This window comes from Hipposideros armiger, unplaced genomic scaffold, assembly GCF_001890085.2.
Source record: "Hipposideros armiger isolate ML-2016 unplaced genomic scaffold, ASM189008v1 scaffold_280, whole genome shotgun sequence".
In the NCBI taxonomy this organism is placed as follows: Eukaryota; Metazoa; Chordata; class Mammalia; order Chiroptera; family Hipposideridae; genus Hipposideros; species Hipposideros armiger.
In genome coordinates, this window is record NW_017731630.1 from 1949418 (window position 1) to 1975250 (window position 25833).

Below are 25833 nucleotides of genomic sequence, written 5' to 3' on the forward strand. Positions count from 1 at the left end.
TCCTGCTACCTGTTGGCAGCTCAGCGGCTGCTCAGCTCGGGCTGGACTCGAACCGCTGTTGCTCAGAGCTCAAACTCTTGAGCGAGCTCTTAAAGGGATCAGTGATATTGAGAGTCAAACAGACCTCTGGGGGCCTCTCAGGCATCTCAGCTGTCCTCTAGGCTCTTTGGGGTGAGTGGGTCCCGGTGGTCACAAGCCCCTGACGTGGAGATGAACGTTTCTGACCCGCCCATCAAGATGTCATGCAGTCCCCCTAATGACAGTTGGTTCCTTTGTCACCTTCCTTACACATTCTTTATAGCTTTCTCATACTCAGTTTCTTAGGTCAGCATTCAAAGAAAGTCATCATCAGGCTTGCTGTCGGCTTTTCTTCTTTCTTTTTTGCACAAACACTTCTCTGGTCTCTGCCGGTTTCGGGCACTGTGCCTTGGGGGCAGGACAGCAGTCATCCCGGTCATTGGGGAGCTCGTGGTGGGGGGGGGAGCTGGCCGGTGGGCACCTACTCCGTCATTGTCCCTTTTCACCACCGGTTCCCCTGCTTGCTGATCTGTCTGTCTTCTTCCCACCTGTTGTTCATCCTTCTGCCTGACTCTTCAGCAAGTCTTTACCAGCACCTCCTACGTGTTGGCCATTGTGCTGGACAGGGGCGACCCCAGCAGAACCAGCTTCACATCCCTGCCCTCTGGGGCGCAGCGCATGCTCCCACAGTCTTTGTCCGCCGGCCTGACACACTTGCGTGGATTTAGAACTTCGTGAACTCTCAGGTGTTCCATTTGCATCTCAGATTCTCTCCGTCACTCACAGATCGGTCCACGTGCCGCCTCCTGAACCCTCCCTGCCCCTTCTCATAGAAGCCATCATGCCGCTCCTGCTGTGCACTGCCTGCCCGCCTCTCTCCGTGCCAGCCATATGAATCGTGCGTGGGGTCTGTCCGGGTGGACCTGCACTTAGTGGGTGCCAGGCATGTTCGTGGACTCGAACTGAACTCCAGCGGCACATCCTGTATTGTTTCTGCTGCCTTCAAGTAGCCGCCGTGAATGGACATCCTGGGTGCCCCCTGGGAAGACACTGAAACTCATGAGTGACGGGAATCCATTCAGCTCGACGGCCCTGGTACACGTGATCACGTTGCTTTCTCGTACAGCCCAGCGCTTTACATAGTTCCGGGGTCAGGCTGGAGAAGTTCCCCGACAGGCTCGTCTTAAGACCGAATTTAATCAGCACCGCAGGTGTTGATGTGCCCAGCTCCCTGGGGACAAGGGTGGGGAAGGAACCAGCGAGACAGGGAGGGCAGGCGGCAGGCCGCGTGGCCCTGCGGCTGGGGACTTCTAGGGCTGCTAAGTGGCAGCGCTGGCACTCGCGCCCAGGCTTGTCGGACCCTGAGGCACATGTGCTTGGCAGTTCCGTTTTACGTCCTGCCATCTCTTTTCAGGGCACCGTTACGTCCCCTGGTGCTGGTTTCCTTGTGCACAACTGCACCCTGGCTGTGACGTGGGTGGGTTAATGGCTTCCGGTAAGTGGCGAGCTGGAAGGTGTGTCGTGGAGAGAACATGGTCACTGCTACTCCCGACTCCAACTCCTGGTTCTCTTACCCGCTTGCCTTTGGACGTGCTGCTTAAACTCTCTGAGCTCTAGTGGCCTGTCTTAGAACGTGAGAATAATAGGTACAGTGTGCAGTTAGAGGGGTGCTTCATAGGTGCTTATGTCGCTTGCTGTTATTTAAAAGGACTCCAGGGGAGAAATTTCTCTTGGGCTCCCTGCGCCCACCCCTTCCTCCCTCCCGGGCAGCCCTGCCTTGCCACGTTAGCACGGGAAGTGGGAAGGAGAGGCAGGCTCACCTGCGTCGTTCAGACCCTTTTTGTAGACCTGGGCAAATATGCAGGCGTTCGACCATCTGCCAGTTTGCATGGCTGCAGCAGTCCACCCACCACTTTGGAGCAGTCTATCCAGCTGGCAGAGCTGAGTCTGGGGACTGAGACACTGCCCCGCATGGCCCAGGTGGCTGCTGGCCTTGTCATCAGTTCACATTATTGCCTGGCTCCGATGTAGGGCACCATAAAAAGCAGCTGCACTGGCTCAGAACCCACCTCAGTCCTGAGCAGGCTCTGGCTGGCAGCCAGCCTCACCAGGCTTCTCTGGTACACTGGAGGGGCATGGGCGGGGGTGAACTTAGATACATGAGTGAGCCGTTAGCGTGTGTGTGTGTGTGTGTGTGTGTGTGTGTGTGTGTTTACAAAAGTGGGATAGATGCTCACTGTAGAAAATTCAAAAAATAAGAAACAATTTGAAATGACCCATGATCTCACTATTCAATGACAACCAATATTAGCATATAGATATGCTTTCCTCTTGTTTTCTAGGTGACTTTTTTATGCAGTTGAAATTATATTGTATACTCAATGTGGTATTCTGCTTTTTTCATGTAACTTAAAACCCATCTGTTCTACATCTAAATCTGCAATGATGTTTTGGACTAATTTGTCTGTTCTGCATCACACGTTTACTGAGTGTTTTCCGAGGGCCAGGGCTGTTAGTCGCTGAGTGGGGAGGGGGTTGATGCCACCAGCAGCCTGCGCAAGTTTGGGCACTCCGCAGGAATTGTTTGCTTCTCGGGCAGCTCTGGTTCAGGGGGCTCTGATTCCCCAGTCGGGATGAGGAAACTGGGGTCAGGAGTAGCAGGAATAACTGATACTGGTTACATACTTATTCTGAGTACTTCGTGTCCATGAACCCATTTTATAGATGCATAAAGTGAGGCAGGTGGATGCTTGGTAACTTACCTAATGCTACCCAGCTAGAACCAGGATTTGAACCCAGGCAGTTTTGTCCTAAAGCCGGTGTCTGAACCATTACCTTTATGAGCACATTACCTTGCATTTTGAGGTGGCCGTGAGCTCCTGTTTGTTGATTGATGGGGGGAAAGTAAGCCACTAGACACATGGGATGTTGTTCTAACAGAGGTGTGTGCACCAGAGTAAAGAGGAGCAAGGTGGGATGGGAAAGGCATGACGTCACAGGAGCCTTGGAGTCGGGCTCAGGGACGAGTCGGACGGGATTCATTCTGCAGGGGAGTGGGCCAGGCCTTCTGGGCAGAGGGAGCAGTGAGGATGGATGGGTAACAGGCACAGGGTTGAGGCTGGGGACGGGGCGGAGGGGCAGGTGAGGGGCGAGACCAGCCTTCTCTTCCCGGGGCCCATGCTGGTTCAGCTGGAGGTGCTCCCGAGAGCCCTCCCCTGGTTCCAGCCCGTCCATGGGAAAGGATCTGGGTGAATGGCTGGCTGCTGGTGGCCTGACGGCATCTTTGCAGGGCCTGGGCATCTTAGCCGGTGTTGGCGTTTCACAGGAGGGCTGGCCAGCGCTGCTTTAGCAGATGGGCAGGCTGTTTAGAGGCCGGCACACTTCAGTCCTCCTGTGGCTTCAGGACCTGGCTCTCCAGCAAGCAGGGCCCGACTGGCTTTCTCCTAGCTGTCACTCTGTTTCTCTTTAAGGTGCTAGGAAGCACTGGCTGTAGAGAAATGCGGCTGAACTCTGATTGAGTTTGTGAGAGCAGAGGCGATGACTGTCAGTGAGAGGAAGGCACCCAGTGGCTGTGAAGCTGGCTGGGCTCCTGGCTGGGTGGCCCGGTTCCTCTGTGCCTCTCTCAGAGACGTGGGTGATGCCTCGCAGCACCCAGGGTTCTGGAATTGCCGTGGTACTTGGACCTGCCACACTGGAAATGGCTTGCATTTTTCTTTGCTTTTTGCAGATGCGTCAGAATTTTCTAGGGGTGTTGGTAAGTCTCATATTCCCTCAGTTCCATCACCATCGTTGCCATTGTTATTGTCATTGCAGAAAAATTGTACGGCGACTTTCTGAGCTGGAAACTAGAAGAAACCCTTGCCCAGTTTCCTTTGCAGCCTGGAAAGGTGGCCACTTTCACCGTCAACATCAAAGTGAAGCTGGATTTCTCTTGCCAGGAGAATGTCCTCCAAGACCTCAGTGATGGTAAGCTGTCCCCCATGTCATAACAGTTAGGCCAGCGTGGTCCCCGGCTGATGACTGTCGCCGTGCCTGCTGCCTGCCACTCCCTCTTTGCACCTCCTTGCCGTTCTTCAAGCCCAGCTGCCTGACGCCTCTCCAGGCCTGTAGTTAACCGAGTGAGTTACTGTGTGTATCTGACAGTAATAAGAGTGCTTTGTAGTTAAACGATTTCTTAATTCACATTCTTTCCTGTTTTTGTGCTCTGCCAGGAGGTCATCCTAAATTGGTGGAATGTGGGAATGACTGCATTGTTTTCAAGCATAGCTGCCGAGACCTAACTAGCTGGGTGTCAAGCTCTTCAGAGTCTGGCGATTTCTATAGCGAGTGGAGCCTGGAGCAAATGGGAATTTGTGCTTAAGAATAGCTGATCAGGGCGAAGATCTCATGGATTAATTATGTCAAACTATGCAGCGTGTGTCCGGACGTTCATCTGGAGGCGTGTGGGGCGTATTAGTTGGCTCTACCACAGACGTGTATTTCTCACAGGTCTGGAGGCCAGAAGCCCGAGAGCTGGGGGCTGTTGTGGTGGCTCAGGTTCTGATGTGGACCCTTCACCTGGCCTGCAGACAGTTGCCTGACCTTGCTGTGTCCTCAACGGCAGAGAGAGAGAGAGAGAGAGAGTGAGAGAGAGAGAGAGGGAGAGGGAGAGGGAGAGAGAGAGAGAGAGACAGCCAGCTCTGGGGTCTCTCATGCGGACACCAGCCCTGTTGGGTTAGGGCCCCACCCTGATGACCCCTTTTAACCTTTCTCACCTCCTCACAGGTCCCTTCTCCAAATGTAGTCCCATGGGGGCAGGGTTTGGGCCTCAACCTAGGCATTTTGGGGGCACAAACATTCAGACAAAGGGTATTATTGGAGACAGTCAGCGGGTTGTCACTAGAAGTCATGTACTGTGTAACTTTGGGTGAGTGACTTCGACCTCCCTGTGCCATAACCTCCGAATGTATAACATGATAATATATTGATTGGTGGGGTCGTTGTGAGTGCTTGCCCTGCAGCTGGGACATGGTCGAAGTCCAGCAGTGCTCGTTACATTACAGCCCTTCCCACTGCCCAGTTGTAGCATTACAAGTCACTTCATTCTCTCTTATTCTGAGACAAGCACTCAGCTAGGATCTTGGAAAGTGGAGATGAGTAACGATTGTCACCTGGAGAACAATAGTAATGACAGCTGATGTCTAAGAGGTTTACATAAACCACCTCACTTCATCCCACAGTAACCCTTGAAATACTGCTATTAATGTCTCCATTTTACAAATGAGAACATTAAGGCACAGAGAGGTTGAATAATTTTTCCAGGGTCACACAGCTAGGAACTGGTAGAACTGGGCCTTGAACCCAGGCAGCCTGACTCTAGGGTCTACCCTTGTAATCATTCTGTGGCCCTTCGTTGCTCAGAGGGACAGCCAGAAAAATAAACATGTGATTAGAACACCCCAAGACTCAGAGACATTAGGGGATGCAGCTCACGTTATCTGGTAGGGTCCGGTAGGGGCTCCTGGAATGGGTGTGTGATTGGGCCTGAGCCAGGAGGTTTCCTAGTTGAAGCGAAAGTGTGGGCTCCACAGGCCTTGTGAGGGAGCAGCAGCTGCAGAGAAAGCTGTGGCCCCGTGGCCCGAGTCCAGCCTGCCAGACTGTGTGTTACTGGAACGCAGCCCCCCCGAGTGTTTGTGGGTGCCTGCAGCTGCCTGTGCTCTACAACTGCCGATCTGAGTGGTGGGACAGAGAGCTCCGATTTTCAAAGCCTAAGGTGTTTGCTATCTGGCCCTTCCCAGAGGAAGTTTCATGGCCTCTGGTCCCGCCCATGGACTCTGATGCCTCCTGCGGTAAATGGAAAAGCGTCTCCACAGTGCGTTCCCCCTGGAACAGCACACCCTGACTGCTCCCCTGGGAAATGCCTGTCTCCTCCTGCCTTTGCAAATGTGTTTTATTCCAGTTGATTTCATATACCTCTTGCAAGAGAGAAGACCGTGTATTCAGCCTTAAACATTAGCGTCTCTTTTGAAAGTGGGTAAACATGGACGTGGTCCTTGAGTAGACCCATCCCTGGAGATGCTGCTGAGCCATGGTGAGGGTCCGTATGGTGGGGTTCGTGGGGTGCCCTGTGGACAGGACCATGCGTGGTGCATTGCAGCACAGCTGGCAGGTGAGGTTCGGGCACAAGCTCACGTTTGGACTGAAACGTGGTGTTTGTCCCAGTTTTGCTGGTAGTCACTAACAGACAGGCCCGACTTCTGGCTCTGGCTCTGCTGCTGCCGACCTGTGCAGCCCCACTCACCTTCCCGAAACCGCTGATTGCTTGCCTGTCGAACTGATGAAATAATGCCTACCTTGCACGGTGGGTGTGAGGACCAGTGAGATGGCGCGTGCTGAGTGCGCAGGGCTGTGCCAAGCCCGTAGTAAACACTCAGCAACCAACCCTTCCCAGTAGAGCTATTTTTATTGTGACTGCTTTTTCTTTCTGCCACACAGATCCCACTTTCAGTTGTCATTTCTCCCAACTGTCACTATGGTTGTGACATAGCTGCATCCGAGAGAGAAGTATTATTTTAGCGCACACAATTGTGTTTCTGGATTGCCCATAGAGACGCTCTTATTAGAGAAATGGAGCAGTGTAAACAGTGACTGAAATTCTCCCTAAGAGCTCATGAGGTGCATGGCCATCTGGCAGCCCCTTCCCACTCGACTCGCTGGTCCTCCTACTGGGCTGCCTTCGTCTGTGTGTCGCTTGTTTGGTCTTGTCTTCCTACTAGTTGTCATCCCAGTCTGTTCTGTGTTCTATTCGTGGTAGCCTGTGCTGGCAGAGAAACTGGCCAAATAAGGGAACAGGATTTTGTCCCCTCCGCCCGCCCAGCTGCACGGCTTCTCCTTCGCGGGCACCCTGGTGGCTGTCCGTTGGCTCACCCCGCTGTGCCATCCAGTCCTCACCCGCCCTGCAGCTGCCCCGGCCGGGCCCACCGCCCAGCCTCCTGAGGGTGGGCGCCTGTCCGCATTTGTAATGTATACGTTACTTGTCTTTCTGTCCCCAGCTTGATTAGACGGCAGAATTCTTTAGTTTGTTAAGAAGCCACAGAGTGGCTTTTTAGTGATTTTTTTTTTTTGAGCTTGAAGATTACAGGTTTTTGAGGTTTCTTTGAGGTTTGTGTCCAAAAAGGAGTTAAATTTCAGGTGTAATTTTTAGCCTTTTTTGCCCTGTGGATTTGTAGTTTTCATTGATTCCCTGGAGTTGGTTCCCATTTTAGAGCCAAGAATACTGAGGTTCGTAGGGTTGTGTGACTTGCTTAGAGCCTCTTAATGTGGTGGGAAGGACGGCTGCAGGAAAGCCCCACACCTGTACCTTTATAGTGTGTGATCCACAGGAAGATATACCCTCCCCCACCACCCCCAAATTCGTAGATCTAATCTCATAGAAAGCCTCCACGCGACCCTTCTCGTGTCTTCTGTCTGTCTGCTGGACCAGCTCCTGTGGGGGGTTGTCCCCATCTGTGGCCGTGGCTGGGTTAGGGCCACCCCTGATCCCGCCCAAAGCATGAGGGGTGGAGCTGCTCTGTAGGGAAGATCAGAGTTGGGCAGATGGCAGCCAGCCGCTCGCGCACCCGCCCAGAGCAGTCCCATGCCCCTGGACCACCGCGGGGAGGAAGGACTCAGCACTGTTGGAAGTGTGAGCCAGGCTAGGCGTTTCCAAGGCCCCAAAGAGCCTGCGTCCTGCGTGAGCCGGCAGTGTCTGCGTAATGAGCCAGCGGTGGGCTTTCCCTCGGGAAGAGCTAAGTGGCTGTGTCCCAGGCCTTCGGGGGTGTTGGTAGGGCGGACGGGCATGGCATTGGGCCTTAACTCGGAGAGGACGACCCGGGGGCCGAGTGACATTTACTGGTTGTTAGTGCCGTGCTCAGTTGACAGGCTTCTCTTGACCTGGTTTCTAGGGCAGGACACTGAAAGGGTGCGGGTTAAGGTTCGCAAGTGTCTGTGTGCATAATACTCGTTCCCTGCACAGCAGGCGCCGTGCAGTAGTGGAGAGGTTTTACAGGCTGTGCCCGTGGTGCTGGGAGAATGAAAAGGGAGAGGAAAAAAACTCATTCGACCCTTAAAGCTTTGGATCACGTCTTTGCAAATGAGTTTTTGCATGGAGACACAGGGTGAAATTCCATTTAACCAGGAGCTGGTTGTTGAGTGTGACTTGGGGATGACATGTTTTTGTTGAACATGGTGTGTAAACTAAGTATTGAATTTGACCCTGTAATTTATGAATTCATTTACTTAACATTTAAGGAGGGTTTATGATGTGCTGGAGCCTGTGCTAGCTCCTGTGGAGGATAAAATAGTGAGGGAGACAAGGATTCGGTCCTCAAGGAGCGTACAGTCATGGAAGGAAGCTAAGACGTGCTCAGCTGCTGTGATAAGAATAATAACTCCTTTTATTGACGGCTTGCCACGTACCAGGCGTGGTGATAAGCACTGTCTATACCGTAACTCATTTACTCTTCCAGACAATCCTGCAGCTTATGCTGTACTTGTCCCACTTTGGGGATGAGGAATGTAAAGCGCACAGAGGTTACATAACACGTCAGAGGCCACTCAGCCAGATGGTGGGGAAGCCACGATTCAGGCCGCTGGCCGGTCTGACTCCGCGCCCACGGCCCTGCCACGCAGCCGGCCTGCCTGGATACCGGGCTGCGTGCAGTGAGCGCGGCTCGCAGGGACGACAGGTGTCAGAGCTCAGAGGAAGGCGTACTTGCTGGCAGCCGGGGTGACGAGGCGAGGCCTGTGGAAGAGGACGGCTTTGGCCTGAGACAAAGATTCCAGGCGGGCGGAGTAGGAGTGACAAGGACTATACGTTTGGCAGAAGAATTGCCTGAGTCCAGTAGCAGGGCTGACACTGCTCAAAGCTGGGCTGCGGTCCCCGCGAGGCGGCTCCATTTCCAGTCTGCCCCTCACTCAGTGTGTCGTCCTTTGGGGTCCCGCCCAAAGCTTCCAGGACTTAGCATCCTCTCTCCGTGGGGGACACTCAGTCCCAGCGTTTTCCCCATCTGGCCGTGTGACTATGTCGGAGGCCCTGCTCACACTCCAGCCTCGGGGTAAGCGTTCCTGGAATCCTCTGGGGACACGTGCCAGGCTTGTGTCTCAACTCCGTAGCTATAGTGGGTGAGAATTTACGTGCGTGGAAGATGTATCAGGCCGTGTGACGGACACAGGTAGGATCTTGGGGACAGAAACTGGACTGCTCTTTCTAGTTACTATTTACTTTTGAACAAAATCTCTTACATTAAAAAAAAAACCAACCAGCTAACGTCCTGCTCGCCATCTTTCTTCTTCCGTTTTAGATGGCGTCAGCGTGAGCGGCTTCCCGCTGTGCAGCCCCTTCCGACAGGTCGTTAGGTCGCGAGTGGAGAGCAAGCCCGCGAACCCCCCCGAGGGCAGCAGGCCCGGGGACTCCAGCCACGGGAAGGTGAGTCGGTCCCACAGGCGCAGCCTGCCACGGGACTCGGCCGGATTTGAGTCTTTCCCAGAAAGGAAAGGAAGCGGGTACCTGACAGCAGAACCGTGATTGTGGCGAGCTGGTGTCTCGGGGTGCTGCACTCTGTGTGGTGCCTTGGGGAGCAGTTGCGATGGAGCCTGAGTGTGTCGCGTCTCATGTCGCTCACCCTTGTTTCCTGAAAGCGTGGGAATTTGTGGGTGGAGTCGAGGAGTATACTGATCACACTAGAACACCTCCTGCCTTTTTCTTACTCATTTGAAAAATGTATTTATTGCATCCTTATTCTCTGGTCAGATATTTATCCCATAAACTTCTTATAATCCTTTGACAACAACTTCTGCTCACTGGTTTATAAACACTAAGGAGGCCAGATGGGTGTGCAAGGATCAGGTGACCATCAGTGCAGAGTTAAGGGGCCGTGGGGCTTCCGGGTGGGCAGACACCGTTGTCTCCAAGGAGGCCCCAGATGGTGACCCAGGAGCTCCGAGGCTGAGTCAGCAGCATTTGGGAGAGCTGTGCTTGGCTGAGCCCGCAGGGCAGAGTCCAGAGTGAGAGGGCTCAGGGTCTGAAGAGCTGTCGCTGAGGTGCAGGCCGCAGCATCACCCAAACTGACTTTTCAGGTAGGACTGTGTGCAGGCCCAGCTCTTTGGGGTACTGCTCCCAGCCTTAATGCCAGCCTTTCAGAGGGCACTGACTGATGAGGCCCATCAGAAGAGCTGGGCCAAGCTGGGGTGAGCCAGCGGTACGAGGAATTGGGTTGGAGGGACAGGGCCGTTGTCCTAAGTGAGGTCACACGGAAGGCTGAGTGCTGTGTTAGGACTCGTGTGTACGTCAAGGCACCGATGGAGCAGGCGCCTCTCGCCAGCGCGGGCTGCTGTGACCGGCCCGGCCTCCGCGGTGCTCGGTGCTGGGGGAGGCTGTGGTGGGGAGTGATGGAGAGGAAGCTGCAGCGGCGACTCCGTCTCACGGGCCCGTGGGTGTCACATCACCTGCAGCCTCACAGTCACCGACACCAGACTGTTCCCGTGTTACCTTGGGCTTCAGGCTCAGCGTCGTCTCGTTCGTTGGCCTCTGCACTCAGCTCCACTGTGTGGCCTCCTTCCACAGAGGTTCGGGTGAAACCCGAAATCCGGGACATCGTTCTTCGGACTTGGTTGGCTAGTGGTGGCCGTGGCATGGATTTTGTTTTCTTCAGTGGATGTTGCAAGGCTGAACGTGGTTTTCTGTTTTTTTAATGATTACAAATGTATATAGACGCTAATGAATGTTTTAAATGTATTTACATGTCATCGTTTCAATATAGTTACCATTTATTGAGTAAGTCTTGGCTGTCAGGCACTTGTACATAAATTGTCATTGTAAGTTGCCATGACAACTTTTTGAGTAGGTGGTCTTAGCCCCCAATGAGGGAACCCACGCTCTGAGAGGTGATGTGACACAGCCTAAGTCACCCACCGTAACCCCAGTCTGTTGTACTGTGACACCTGTCCCTCCACCACCCTCCTGAACAGAGTCCCAAAGCCTCTTGATTCTGCATTCAAGGCTCTTTATATTTTTATTTTATTCTTTGGTTTTTAAAATAACATTTATCTTTTGAAAGTTAACATGTGCATATGATAGGGAACTGGAAAACACAAGAAGTGAAGAACAAGGCCACCCAGAATCACAAGCAGTTACAGTGTAATGTGTCCCTTTAGGTCCCCTGTGTGTCTACACCGCTAAACTTCTGTTTTTTATGTCATTAAAATCCTACAGTTATGTATCATGCTTTCTCACACATCAGGGATATTTGCTATTTCCAAGCCCCAGAGGTATATAACCAAGAATACAGAGTACCAACTCAGCCTGGAATTAAAAAAAATGTATTCCCACCTTTCTTGGTGACGAAAATTTCGTAAAGGACAAAAATGGCAACAGGCCTCTAGATAAAGGGATTGGCAGAGTTATAATTAAAATGCTGCATTTCCTTAACGTTCAATTAAAAATGAGACCTAAAGCAACCGCGTCCATAGAGTATAATGCTCCTAAGAGAAGCGTTATCTGACCTGTACTTTTGAAACACTAGTGAGAAAGGAGCTTCCACCAAAATGCTAATCAGCGTGCTCCCGTGGCACACCCATGGACATGCAGACGGTGGTCACCACCACGTGTCCAGCGGACTGGCCGCACACTGCCTCCCCCATCTGTCCTCCAGACTCACATCAGGTCCCCACGTCCATCTCTCAGACGTGGTTTGACAGTTCCAGGTCCAAGATGCCTCTTTTCTGTCCATTATAACAGAAAGATGCTTACAGATTGGTGAACTTACTAGCACTGCTTTTCATCATACATTCTCCCCTCAGCGCATCTCAAAAGCTCAGATGTTGCAAAATAAAGAATAAACCTCGTCCTCGGTAAACACAGGCCCACCCCCGAGATGCAGAGACCTACGGCTCTAAGCTAACACTGTTCTAGACATGGAGACACCAGCGGGGAGCCCTTCCTTCGCCTCCCTCTTCACTCGTCTCCACCACGTCAGGGGCCCACAACATCCGGTTCCTAGAGGGGGGGAGCAGACACCCCTAGAAGACAGTCCTCCTGGAAATGAGAAGGGCGCTTGGAAGGGGATTCTTTGATGCCCTTTGCTTTTGATGTGCTTCGGGCATTAGGACTTGTTTATCCTACTCAAGGCCCTTTACGATGTGACCCCACTGGACGGGGCAGTTTATAGTTTCTCTGTCTCAGTGTCCCTTTGTACCTGTCAGCCACACTGAAATGCCTGCCACTTTCCTCGGATGGCCTGGGACTCTCCTCCACTAGTATCTGATCAAGAAACCTGAAAAGAAAATGACATTTATGGCACATGCCCTGTGGGCTGGGGTCTGCTAGGTGCTTTACTTTCCTAAGTGGATTCAGTCTTGGCAAATGCCTTGTCGAGCATGGGACTGTGGCTCCGGGAGGCCCTGTGGCTTGCCCAGGTTCATGAGTTGCGGGTGGTGGATTATGGGTAAGAATCCACTGACCGCTGATCTTACCCTGGGTAGGATGGATCCCAGATGCCGACCGAGCAGCGTGTCCCAGGTGATAGGCCCTGTGCCACCACAGGCAGGGTGGGACGCGTGTCTGGGAGCATTGATGGGTGACGGGGAGCAGCTCAGTTTGTGTGAGGTCTCCTGGCGGTGGATGTGGTGGGGGCTCAAAACTGTCTTATGCAGCGTCTCCCAGTCGGCAAGTTGTCTTCTGCGGTTTAGCTGGGTTTCTGACGAGCTCCGAGGGAGCTGTGTGAGAGAGCAGCTCACGGTGCCGCTGTGTGCAGCCGTCGCCGCTGGGGCCTCCTGGCCCTGCCAAGCTCGGTACCTAGTCCTTCGTCCCAAAGCAGGAATGATGTGATTTAATTGGAGACATGCTCAACCTGTAAAATTATCACCAAGGAATGGTGTAGTCATGGAAACAAGTCATTCACTGAAAGCAGCTTCTAGGGAGCCCCTCAAGAAGTGGGGAAAGATCGCGAGTGTTGCTTCAGATTTCCCAGAAAGACTTCTTCCCCTGGTCTGCTGGCACCGGTGGTGTCTTTCCGTGTTTGCATGTAGCTTTTCTGCATACTGTGTCTAGGATCAAAAACAGACTGTGCAGTGGATGCATAATAGAGATGGCGTTCCTGTAAGCGGCACACCGTGCATACGGCCTCTCGGACCCTCAGCTTCCCCGCCTGTAAAATGGGATAATAATGCTTCCTCCATGAGGTTGTTGGGAGGCTTAAATAATATAAGAGCCTGGCAGGGCAAAGAAATCCAGAAATAATGAACTTGGACTTCATTCATGTAAATCAGGAGAAAAATGAGATTTGGTGAATGAGACCCACTGGCTGTTAATACAGGGTCAGCCCTCGGGTTTACAGGGGCGCGTCACTGACCCGGGTCTGTCGGTGGCCCGTTCCTGAGTGCTGCTCAGCCCTGCTTTCCCTAACCAGTGAGGCTGGTACCTGCCTTCCGAGTTACCCACGTGCACAGACTGTGACAGTGTGATCGGGATGTGGGAGGGGCTCTACTGAGAGCCCTCCTGAGGGGGCCAAAGCTTGGGGATGCCCTGTCCCGGCTGGGGCTACAGGAAGGCCTGGGGGCCTCTCACCAGTGTCAGCCTGTTCTGAGCGTATCACACAGACCCCATAGCTTTGCCCATTGGAAGCATCCAGTCTACAGTCTCCTGGGCTGGAGTACACAGAAAGTAAGGGAGCCGGCTGAGCCCTGGGGCATACACACTGACTACGGACAGGCAGCCAGTCAGCGTGGACACTGCAGCCGTCCATCACAATGTACGCCCCAGCTGCTACAGACTCCGGGTGCCCCTCCTTCTATAGCAGCATTGCCCAGTAAACACCTTGCAATCACCTGCCGACAAGCACTTTGGAAATCCTAACGGAACCAGGAGGTGGGTGGGCCAGGCCCGCCTGTGGGCTCTGCACGTTTGGTTCTGGGGAGCTTGTTGGTGCATGCCCACCCGTGTCGACAACATCTTGTCTTTAAAATGATCAGAGCAGGCGCAATAGCCACAGTCACAACAGGAGCAGCTCCGTCCCTGGGCACCTCCCGCGGGAGCCACGGGTTGTGCTGGCTGCTGTCGTGTGAGCTCGGGCCTGGACCTAGAATGTCGGTGCTCCTGCACGTGCTGTGGCCTCTGCTGCTCTGACACCCTGCACAGTCCATCCCGCGTCCCAATAAGCGACTTAAACCCAAGCCCCGCCTTTCTCATCTGCAAACTGTGGAGAAATATCCCTCCTCTCACAAGGTTGTTACCAAAATCCATTGAAATAATACAAATAGAAAGATGATAGGTGATAAACTTAACCATATCCATAATCATATCAAAAGTAAATGGTCTAAATACTGTAACTAAAGGTAGAGAATGTCAGATTGAGTAACAAGACCCAACTCTAGCTATCCCCTAGTAATGAATTTTAAATATAAAAACGTAAATAGGTTGAAAGTAAATGGATGGAGCAAGACATACTATGCTTATACTAAGGAAAAGAAATCTGGAGTTGCAATATTGATATAAAAAACAAGAAATTTCAGAGCGAAGAATATTACCGAGGATGAGAAGGTTTTCTCATAATGATAAAGGGCTCTATTTTTCAAGAGACCATAAGACATAAATATTTTTATACCTAATAACAGAGCTTCAAAAATACATGAAGCGGGCCGGCCGAGTGGCACAATGGTTAAGAACTGGCTTGGGACGCCAGAGGGCCCCGGTTCGGATCCCACATATGAGGGCCAGTGACACTGCCCTCCACAGCTAAGATGCTGAACAACAGCTCTACCTGGAGCTGGGCTGCTGTGAGTTGCCAGCGACAGTGTAGGCTGCAGCCCCTGTGTCAGTGGGTTGCCATGGGCTACTGTATGTAGCCAGCAGCCAGCGTGAGCGGCCAGCAGTCTCTGTGAGCGGCCGTCCAGAAGCTGGCGACTGATCTGCCTCGCCCGGGAAGAGCGCAATGATGGTGCCAACTTGGGCCAGTGAAGCGACGTCTTCCACAACTAGACTGAAGAACAAAACAACAGCAACTTGTCTGTTCCCCTTCCCCCAATTCCCCAGTGCTGTTCCAATGCCCCCAATTCCCCAGTGCTGTTCCAATACCCCCAATTCCCCAATAAAAATCTTAAAAAAAAAAATACATGAAGCAAAAATGGATAGAACTGCAAGGAGAAATAAATCTAGAAAGTTCAATATCCTTCAATAATTGATAGAACAAGTAGACAGAAATCAGTGAAGATAGTAAAGATTTGAGCAATACTATCAACCAATTTGGCCTAATTGTCACTTATAGAACACACAACAACAGTTGAGTACAGAATACACGTTATTTTTAAGTGCACACAGAACATTTTCCAAAATAGACCATATTGGTGATGCAGTGGTTCAGTTTTGTGTGTCAACTTGGCTAGATTATGGTGCCCAGTTGTTTGGTCAAACCCTAGTCTAGATGTTGTAAAGCTATTTTGTAGATGTGATTGATATCTACAATCAGCTGACTTTTAAGTAAAAAGCATTACCCTCGATAATGTGGGTGGGCCTTATCCAACCATTAGAAGGCCTTGGAGCAAAACCTGAGGTTTCTTGGAGAAAGACTGTAACATAGTCTCAATAATTAGAAAACATGAGATTGTAATCTAGATATCCTGCATGCTTTTCCAGTCTGCCAGCTTGCCCTACAAATAACAGAATTGCTAACTCCCAGTCACATTAGCCAATTCCTTAAAGTAAACCTCTTTGCACATATGTACACACATCTGTCACATACATGTGCATGTACACACACATATCCTATTGGCTTTGTGCTTCTATGGAGGACCCTGATTGATACAGAGAGCCACACAAAAAAATTTCAATAAATTTAAAAAGATTCTCATTTTACAAAGTGTATTTTATTACAGTAGTAAAATTAAATTAGAAACCAATAACATCTTTGAAAAATTCTGAAACATTTGGAAACAAAATGACACATTTGTAATTAACCCATGGGTCAAAGAAGAGAAAAAAATAGAAAGTATTTTGAAATGAATAAAATGAAAACAATGTATCATTTGTGGGATGCCTCTTAAGCACGAATTTTGGGGAAATTTATAGTACTTAATGTCTATGTTGAAATAGAAGAATGGTCTCCAATCAGTAGACCTCAGCTTAATGTTAAGAAAGTAGAAAAAAAAAATTAAACCTAAAGTAAGTAGAAAGGGAAATAATAAAAACTGGAGCAGAAATCAATTAAATAGGAAACCAGAAAACCAAATAGACAAACCAAAAGCTTGTTCTTTGAGAAAAAATCAATGGAATTTACCAGCTTTTAGCCAGATTGATCTGAGAGAAAAGACACAAATTACAAATATTAGGAATGAAAGAGGTAGCATCACTACAGATTCTACAGATATTAAAAGGATAACAAAGATACATTATAAATGACTTTATGCCAGTAAATTTGAGAACTGAGATGCCATGAACAAATTCCTCGAAAGGCACAAAATACCAAAGCTTATTCATAGAAAGCGATAGATAATCCAAGTAACTATATTCATTAAGGAAATAGGATTTTTTGTTAAAACCTTCCCACAGAAAAAATTCTAGACCCGGTGGCTTCACTCATGCGTCTTACTAAGCATTTAAGGGAGGAATAATATGAATTTTATGTAAACTCTTCCTTCAGGAGACTTAAAAAAGAGTGAATACTCTTAACTCATTCTGTGAGGTCAGCATCACCCTGCGACCAAAACCAGACAGAGAGATTATGCAAACAACAACAAGGGCTACTGAACTAGCTGCAAAAATGTTAAGCAGCATTTTAGCACATCATGTTCAACAGTGGGGAGTGGGGTTTATCTGAGGAATGCGGGGCTGGTTTAACATTAGAAACCCAAGTGTAATTCTCCCTATCAACAAACTAATAAAGGAAAACTATATAAGGGTCTCAATAGATGTAGACAAAGCATCTGACAAAGAGCAATATTTCCAATAAAAGCTCTCAGCAAACTAGAAATAGAAGGGAACTGCCTCGTTAAAGGCGCAGCACTGACCGGTCCCCCTGGGGCAGCCCCGCCAGGCCCCGCCCCGCCCCCGCCCCCGGCCCCGCCCCTCACACCGCTCACCTGCGCAGGTGTTCTCTCTGAGCTGGTGTTCTCTCTGATCGGATAGTGCTTTCTCTCTTAGTTCCTTTGATTACCGGCTTGTTTCCCAGTCGTCCTTCAGGGCCGAGCTCTGATGTTCCCTTGCCTGCCAAGCCCTTGCAGGTGGCACGAGCCGAGCCAGGCACCCCTTCTCGTGCCCCCACCCCGCCCTCCCCTCCCCGCTGTTGTGATTCTGTGCTTCCATCCCCGAGTTCCCCATAACCAGGCTCCTCACTGGCCTCTGCCCCGGCACAGCGCTCAGCCTTTGGTAAACCTCCCTAGATCCAGGTATTCCAGGTAGCCAGGTGAAGTGGTCTCCATCTATGCAAGTCTTGACTCTGAAGAGAGTCTCAGTAACGGGGAGGCAAAGCAGGACAGTCAAGTGTCTTCTCACTCAGAGTAAGGTCTAAGTTTCACCACATTTGGATGATATATTACATCATGTTAAATATTTTATATTACTTTAGCCTTTTCTATAAAGAACTGTGGGATGTTCATCAAGTTCTTATATGCGTTCCCATTTTAACAATTGTGTTTATAAATGAACCGATTGGAAGAATCTGCTAAAAAAACTTATCAGCAGGGCTGCCAAGTGGCTCAGTTGGTTAAGCGCTTGCTCAAGATTGTGAGCTCTGAGCAACAGCGGTTCGAGTCCTGGCCCGAGCTGAGCTGCCGCTGAGCTGCCAACAGGTGGCAGGATGGCTCAGCTAAAAAAAAAAAAGAAAAAAAAAAAAGAAAACTTATGAGCAAATATATTCAGGTTAAAAGCAAAACGGTTACTTAACAAATGGCATATTTTCTCAAGCTGAGTTCCAAATGAGAAGCGGTCCCATAAACCTCTGGGGGCAGGAGAATCAAGGCTCCCATGCGGGGGAGGGGGGACGGGAGGACGGGACGGGACTGTATTAGGTCACTGGTTCATCAGTCATTTACGTGCTCAGGGATGGTGGGCAGTGGGCATCCTAGTCTGGAGGGACATGCCGTACGGAGCGGCTTGGAGTTAACACCAGGGCGATTTAGCACCCTAAACAATATTTACTGACTATTTCGCTCATGCCTGCATCTTCCCATTATTCAAGTGGAAATTACTGGACAGCTCAGAGAGATTAAGTAATATGGCCAAGGTCAATCCTTTCTTAAGTAGAAGTTAAAATTCAAACCCAGATATGTCCGAGTCCAAAGCTGGTGCTATTTCTACTTTTCCAAAGTTATTATGGAATACAAAACATTCTGTATTGATTCAAGCCATATTTATAGAGCAGTGAGTGTAAGCTCTCTTGCCTATCTGACCCTCAGTTTTCAATCTGTAAAATGCAGATAATAAGACTTCCTTCTGGGCCAGTCTAAGGAGTAAAGTGTCTGCTATTAGCCCTGGTAGATAAGAAAAGCTTACAAAATGGCAAGTCCAATTCAGTTTCAAATTATTTCTGATCTTCCCCAGTAATAGTTACAGAGATGGGGAATTTCTACAAAGTTTAAGCATAAAAGCACCAACAGAATCCTTTAATCTGCTCAACAATTTTGAAACGTACGTAATGAGGAATTTGGCAGTAAGAGAAGTGGGAAGAGCCAGCTGCATGCGGGATTCTAGAACAGACGTTAAGGGGAGAGGTCAGAGGAATGTTCCTTGAGGTCCCCTGCCACCGTGAGGACTTTCGTCTGCCGTGATAATCATGGTTTGCCTGAACCCCTCCATTCAGCAAACACGTAGTAAGCATAATAACTGTCATGTGCTCAGGTCTGGCTGGGGGAGGACAGTGAGCAGATGAAGTCGCGGGGCCTACCTCCTGGCAGAAGAGACAAAGGTAAACCTAACTTCCGCTTGTGAGAAGTGCCGTGTGGGAAAGTCGCAGAAGAAGTTGGGTGGGGACTGCCCGCTGCTTTGGGCAGAGCGGTCCGCAGACGTACCTTACATGCCTGTCCGTGACGGCCACCGTGCCGAAGCCAGGACACTGGAATGTCGGCATCAATGGCCAAAGTATCCAATTGCTCCGTGTATGTCGTTGCCCTCAGGAGACTGAGTTACTCACAGCTCAGGATGAGACCTTACTAATCGCATATCCAGCACCTGCTACAGTGGCTGGTACGTTATAGGTCCTCAGTAAATGCTGAACGAATGAACAAAAAAACATGAAATGGCTTCCGAAGGACTGCTGTGCCCTGTTTCTTCTGCTGTCAATCACAGGCTACATTTGATCAGAGCACCGCCTTAACGTAAATGTTGGCGTGTATGCCCCTGGGAGCTCGGCCCATCCTCAGCGCTCCTAACTCAGTAGGTCTGGTGGGGCCTGAGCACTTGCGTTTCTGACAAGCTCCCAGGTGAGTGAGGCTGATGCTGCTAGTGTGGGGACCACCTGTGAGGAGGCAGGTGAAAGGAGACGCCATCCCATTAGCAGGGAACGGGGAGAGGTCACTTGGCGCTGGGGGACCAGCCTCAGCCAAAGCCAGACGAGTGAGCTGCTTTGACATTAGGAGCAATTCTGCCGAAGCGTGGGGATAACAGGTGAGGTAAGAGGGGGAAGGTGAGACCCGCCTTGAAGATGGCAGGCCGTGATGTGGGCTTGGCGCTGCCTCGGGGCTGGAAGGGGGCGAGATCACGGGGCCTGCCTCCAACCCGAAATCGCAGGCTGTGTCACCCCAAACTCGAGTCTCCTGGGTGTTCTTTGTTCTGCCGAGGAAGCCAGGAAACAGGGTCATCTGATGTCCATCTCAGCATCGGCATAAGGTGTCCTGTGACAAGAAAATCGCCACTTTGTAAGTGACAGCCCCTGAAGAACATTAGAAGACAAGACAGGGAAGCGAGAACGAAAACGAAGACGAGGTGCTTAGGGAGTTACTAGGTGCTGCAGGGGCGGCTTTGCCTGACTGTGAAAGCAGCTCTGTAACTTGGAAGGTAATTATTTTACCTTCCTCAGGCTTCTATTCCTGTTTGGCTGAGAGGTTTTTAAAAACCGGGAATGGATATTAGAGTTTCTCAAATACTTCTTATGTGTCTTCTGAGATGATCATGTACTTTTCTTTTTTAGTTTGTTAATACCGTGACTTACACTGAGGGGTTTTAGAACGTGAAACCAGCCTGGCGTTCTCGGGATAAACCCCACCTGGTCTCGTAGCAGTATCCTTTTGAGGCTCCAAACATGAACTACTTAAGACTGAACCTCACAAAGGCGGTGCGGGGCCTGTGTCCTGAAGTAGTCAGCGGGGAAGGCATGAAGGTCTGAAATGAGGCAGAGGAAGTGGGGGTGGGGGTAGAGGAGGGGACTGCATTCCAGAGGCTTCTCCTGGGTCACAGCAGGTGTGATCCGAGTCAGTGTTGAGAGTGTGAGGTGAAGTCACAGACAGGCTGCGAGGTTCCGGTGACGCCCTGGCTGGGTTGGAGAATGTGGCAGGACCCGAAGCAGGTGCTCTGATGATGTTATCCAGGCCTGCCTGTCAGGGTGGAACATGCCAGAATCAGCAGGACCCCCCGTGCCGGCCCCTCTCTCATCTGTGTGTCTGAATTTTTCTCAGCGATTTTAAAGGTCGTTCACGTGGTGGGTTCATGTTCATGGTAGAAAATCTCTGATTTCTAAACAGGCCATAAAGCAGCAGTCTTCGGAGAATTCCTGTTCAAGTTCTCAATCCTGTGCTTCCCTCTGGGTCATAGCACTTAAACAGTGGTAATTCCATGCTCATGGGGTTTGCATAACACTCTTCATCAGTGATGCTGTTACTGATGGGCGTTTTGGTGTCTCTGGCTGCATGGTGTGGGCTTCGTTTTCCTGCTGGGCTAATAGTCAAGGAGCACGTGGACTGTGTGGCCTGGCAGGACGTGACTTCACGGACTGAGTGAGAGAAATGACTTCCTTTGATAACGTTTGGTTACCAAGTGGCTCAGTCATGTTCATGACCATCTTTGTATCTTCTGAATACCAGTGGTATCTTGTTTAACCCCTGGTGACATGAAGAAGTTTTTTAGGCCACGTAGTTTTGACATTTAGAGTCACAGTAGCAGATCATAGTAGCCGACTTCAAGGCCGCTACTTAATACAGGCCCTTCTGGTTTGGGTGTTCCCATATACTCCGCCCCTGCCCTTTGGAAAACTGACCTCTCCCTAAAGGCCTGTGAATTCCTTGAGCGCTTTCTGTCTGTTACTGTTGTTTCCTCTCTTCTCCCTACATTTAACCTTTTAACCTGTCATAGTGCTGAGGTAACCTTGGGATTATCTCTGAACTTCGAATGGTCCTTTTTTCACTGCCCTTGTTTATCTTCCGTCTTTTCGCCGAATATGACACGACAGGACCCTTTTCTTCCTGCCCCCCCCCCACCCCCGCTTTATGTGTGAGGGAGCTCCTCTGAGCTTCCTTCATGTTCTTAGTCTTTGCAGGTTAGTGCCTCGGCCTCACGTGATGCTTCCGGTACCCCAGGACCCACGTAGCCAGACGTCCTGCAGGCTTTTCCTGACCAGTGTCCCCTAGGCCCGCGTGCCCTTCCCACGATCACTGGCCCGCTATCTTTGCGGAGCCCCTCCTGTCTCCGCTGAGCTCCTTTGGGCTTTTCCAGCTGGCTCACCTCTCTCCCCTGGAATCCACCTTACGGTCCCCTGGGGGCCCAGCCTCCCCCAGGCTCTGATTCTTTGTCCTCTTACTTCCTGCTGGGAACTTACCACCCTCAGTGACGCCCCAGAGAGTCAGCCGCACGGCAATTGCTAAGAGGCCCTCACAGGCACAGCGTGTAGCCCTGTTGCTATCCTGGTCTCACTGACCAACACTGTTGGAGCACAGGCACATTTCAGATGGTCAGACAGACAGACAGACATGCATTTTTTATCGTCACAGAGGCAGTACCGGCAAAAAGTAACTCAGCAATGCGATTGAGACAAGCACAGATGAAAGGGGTGATGTTTCACTTTCCTGCTGCCAGAGGTCAGTGTGAGGCCACAGTGCGTGTCATGCTGGGCTTTGTAAGTGACCATGCACAGGTGAGTGAGTACCTGTTCACGTGTTTTTATGACCATGAATACCTGTGCATGGTTTTTCTCCTAGATCAGAATTAGATCTCTATAAATACTATTTTGCAACCTGCTTTGTTCAGTTAGTGCTATTCGAGTTTGTATTTTTTTTTTTAATTTTTTTTTTTAAATTTTTTTATTTTTTATTTTTTAAAGATTTTTTTATTGGGGAATTGGGGGGATGGGAACAGTGCTGGGGAATTGGGGGAAGGGGAACAGACAAGTTGCTGTCGTTTTTGTTCTTCAATCTAGTTGTGGAGGATGTTGCTTCACTGGCCCAAGTTGGCACCATCATTGCGCTCTTCTCTGGCAAGGCAGATCAGTCGCCGGCTTCTGGACGGCCGCTCACTGCGGCTGCTGGCCGCTCACGCTGGCTGCTGGCCACACATGGTAGCCCATGGCAATCCACTGCCACAGGGACTGCAGCCCACGCCGTCGCCGGCGACTCAGGGCAGCCCAGCTCCAGGTTGAGCTGTTGTTCAGCATCTTAGCTGTAGAGGGCAGTGTCACTGGCCCTCATATGTGGGATCCGAACCGGGGCCCTCTGGCATCCCAAGCGAGTTCTTAACCATCGCGCCACTTGGCCGGCCCTCGAGTTTGTATTGCAGTACATTTTTATTGCTTCTAATATGAAGACGATATTGACATTTGCCCCATGTGACTCCCAAATTCTGTTATAACTGGTGAGCCCAAACCAGTGTGCAGTTCAGGACCAGCACTGCATCTGCTCAGTGTGTCACTTAGCCTGTCTTACTCTAGCACCGTCCTTTTTCTCTCTGTGACACTGTTCAGAGTCCTAGCTGGGAGAGTGCTAGAGGCATGCTGCCTCTGAAATCAGCGGCTACTCTCTCCAAGCCACGCAGCTCAGGACACCAATTTTCATCTCACTGGAAGTTAGCTTACAAGTGAACCTATAACTGAACCTGGAGTTTATTATGCGAATACCAATAACTCAGGCACTGGAACATGTCAGCATTAGGGCATGCTCTGAGAGCGGTTACACACAGCTTCCTGACCTCTCCAGACACCTGGGGGAGCAGTGGGGACAGGCGTGCCCTCCCTGACGCTTGTCCAGACGGCCTTTCCCCCTGAGGAACTCCTAGCTGCTTAGGCGGTAGAAATCTGTCACCCAGCAGCAGAAAAGGAGTCCAGCCAAGGACTGTGCTCGACGCCTTGCCTACCCTCCTGTCATCTATTGCTATCTCCATTTGGAATGGGGAAACTGAGGCTCACAGCAGACACTTGGCATCACTGCAGTCTATATCAGGCTTGTCTGAGCCCAAAGGGCCAGAGCCTTCCGCTCTTCCCCTGGTGACACCCCCCAGCTCAGACGGTGTTGTGTACGCTGTCCCTCCTACATGACAGGGCGCTGCTTAGACACTGGCTTATTTGGACCCACATTGCTGGTGTCCTCAGGGCAACACCGTCACCTTGTCCCCGAGCCTCCTGCTATCCCTGGCTGCTATCCTTTTCCTCTTTCTTCCTCTTTGATAAGCTCTTGAGTGGGAGTCAAATGTGATGTGCAGAAATGTCACCAGCATCAAAATGACTCAGGTAAAGTATGACTGTATTTTCACATTACATATCAGGACCTGTCATCTGACAGAATGTAGAAATGACGTTGAGATACAGTGTTTGCGATTAGAGCTGTCCTGGGCCGTCAGGGATACTGTGTAACAGTGTGCACGGTCCTCAGCAGGCGTTGAACAAGTAAACGAGGACTAGCTTTGGGATAGGTTTTCTGGGAGAGTGTAAAATAAAATTAGTCCAATATCAATTGAGTGTTAAGGGAAAAAACCCAACCGAAGCATCCTTCGAAGAATCAGGAGCAGTTTTGTTTTCCATGAAGCTATACTGTAGGTTAGCAGCGTTTAGCTGGGAAATAGACAGGAACCCTCTGTCAGGAAACTTATAATTGAAGTAAATGTGCATAGTGGGGTGTGTTCTGTAAAGTTTTTTGGGTTTTTTTTTTTTTAAACTCATGGGTGTGTAATAAAATTAAGACCTGTGCATATGGTCTATGGTGCAGATATAAGGCTTTGGGGAGAATCATATCTGTAGAGCTTTGTGCTTTATTCCTTTACTGATTTGAACAGACATTCATTGGAAGGAGCGTGATGCGGTGGGAATAGCAGGAGTTCTGGTGAGATGGCCCTGGGTTCAAGTTCCAGCTTGGTTACCGACTGTGTGCTATCAGGCAATTCCGTAACCTCTCTGGGTAACTTTTGGTGGTGCTGTAGGGTTGAGGCTGGAAGCTGTGACTGCTGGGGGAAGGCAGAGGAGGGGGCCGCTGTCTCCAGGCTGCTGGCTTCCTGAGCCTTGGAGCCTGCTGGGCCAGTGCACACGGCCCCTTCCCCTCACTGCACAGGCTTCCCAAGGAAACCTGGGTCCTTGGTTTCTTGGGCAGCCGCCCCGGATGCACTGGTAGGTACAGACCAGCTCATCTCAGGCGCGCTGTGAGCTTCAGGGAAAGGCCCTGGAGCCCAGCCCACTTGCCTGTGGCCGGTGCCGCGTGTCCCATGGCAAGCCTTGATTTCCCCCCTTTTTGTGTGTTCTTTTGTTTTATGTTCTGTGCTCATGAAGAGATATAGCTATTTTTAAAAGAACCAGGGAACTCATTAAATGAAATATCTGGAAGGGTTGGATTGTGGTCTAGAATGTCATTGCCTCTCTGGTAAGGAAAGAGGAAATTAAAGCCCACATCACTCTGTTTCATCTGAGAGCCTTTGGCACCAGGCGGCGGAGCCCTGATGGCAGGTCCACATAGAGGGAAACCTGCCCTGGGCTGAGTCCAGTGTCTGTCCCCTGATTCCTGTCGCTCTGGGAGAGTCCTGTGCTGCTCTGGGCCTCACGTTGCTCCTCTGCAAAGTGGGGGGATCACGCCCGCTCTGCCCACTCCCCAGGCCTCTCTGGCAGCCCCAGGGCTGGAATGAGGCATTACCTCATTACCTCTTACCTGGGTTAGAATGTGTTTCCAGGTGAGCCCTGGAGGCAGGACTGGGCCCGTTCCCCTTTTGCAAAATGGTAAAACCCAGTGGCTTCCACGTTTTGAAACCAGCTTAATCTCGGGTACTGTGCTAAGGGCTTTCTTTGCGTACATGGTCGGTAATTCTCTGAACAATCCTGAAAGGTGAGTGCTAAGGATCCTCATTTACAGAGAGAGGGTTTCCATGGTCACACAGCTTGGAAGTGGCCTGGCCACCTGACCCCCAGCACCCGCTCTGCCTTCCCAGCCCAGCCTCAGTCTCTGTGCTGGGAGCTCTGGCACCAGTTCGTCACAAGCACCACACAACCTTGGTTTCTGAAAGTACAGAGATCCCTTTTGCTTAGGGAGCTTTGTGGGAAAGTGTCATTTTCTCTCTTCTTCTGGCTCCAATTTGAACTTCTCAAACTTGCCGGTGATCTAAAAAATAAACAGCCCTGTCCTAGATGCTTTAAGCTCAACTTTGCAGATTTAAAGCCAAGATTTATATTCAACTGACTCAGGTAGACTTTGCAATTGTACAACAGGAAGCTGCCCCCAATTCCGAAGGTAGGTCACTCCTTTCGGGCCAAATTTGTGTTCGTGGTTTTTAAGCTGAGATCTGCAGGAATCTATTCCTTAGCTCTAAGTGTGTAATTTAAATTTATTCCTATAGGGGAACAACCGTGGTCTCCATTAGAAAGTCACCTTGGAGCACATTTTCACATTTTAGATCATTGAGCCAGGGATTCAAAA

General features: G+C 50.5%; 1 protein-coding gene across 1 annotated transcript in view; it reads left to right on the forward strand.

Moving 5' to 3' along the window:
• TRAPPC9 (trafficking protein particle complex subunit 9) overlaps positions 1-25833 on the forward strand; it is a gene marked incomplete at its 3' end in the record, with an annotated part of 267332 nt that overhangs the window by 92946 nt on the left and 148553 nt on the right. Inside the window, exons 16-17 of the mRNA XM_019657776.1 lie at positions 3832-3984; positions 9339-9463. Coding sequence (XP_019513321.1) covers positions 3832-3984; positions 9339-9463 — 278 coding nt within the window. The remainder of the gene's footprint in view (positions 1-3831; positions 3985-9338; positions 9464-25833) is intronic.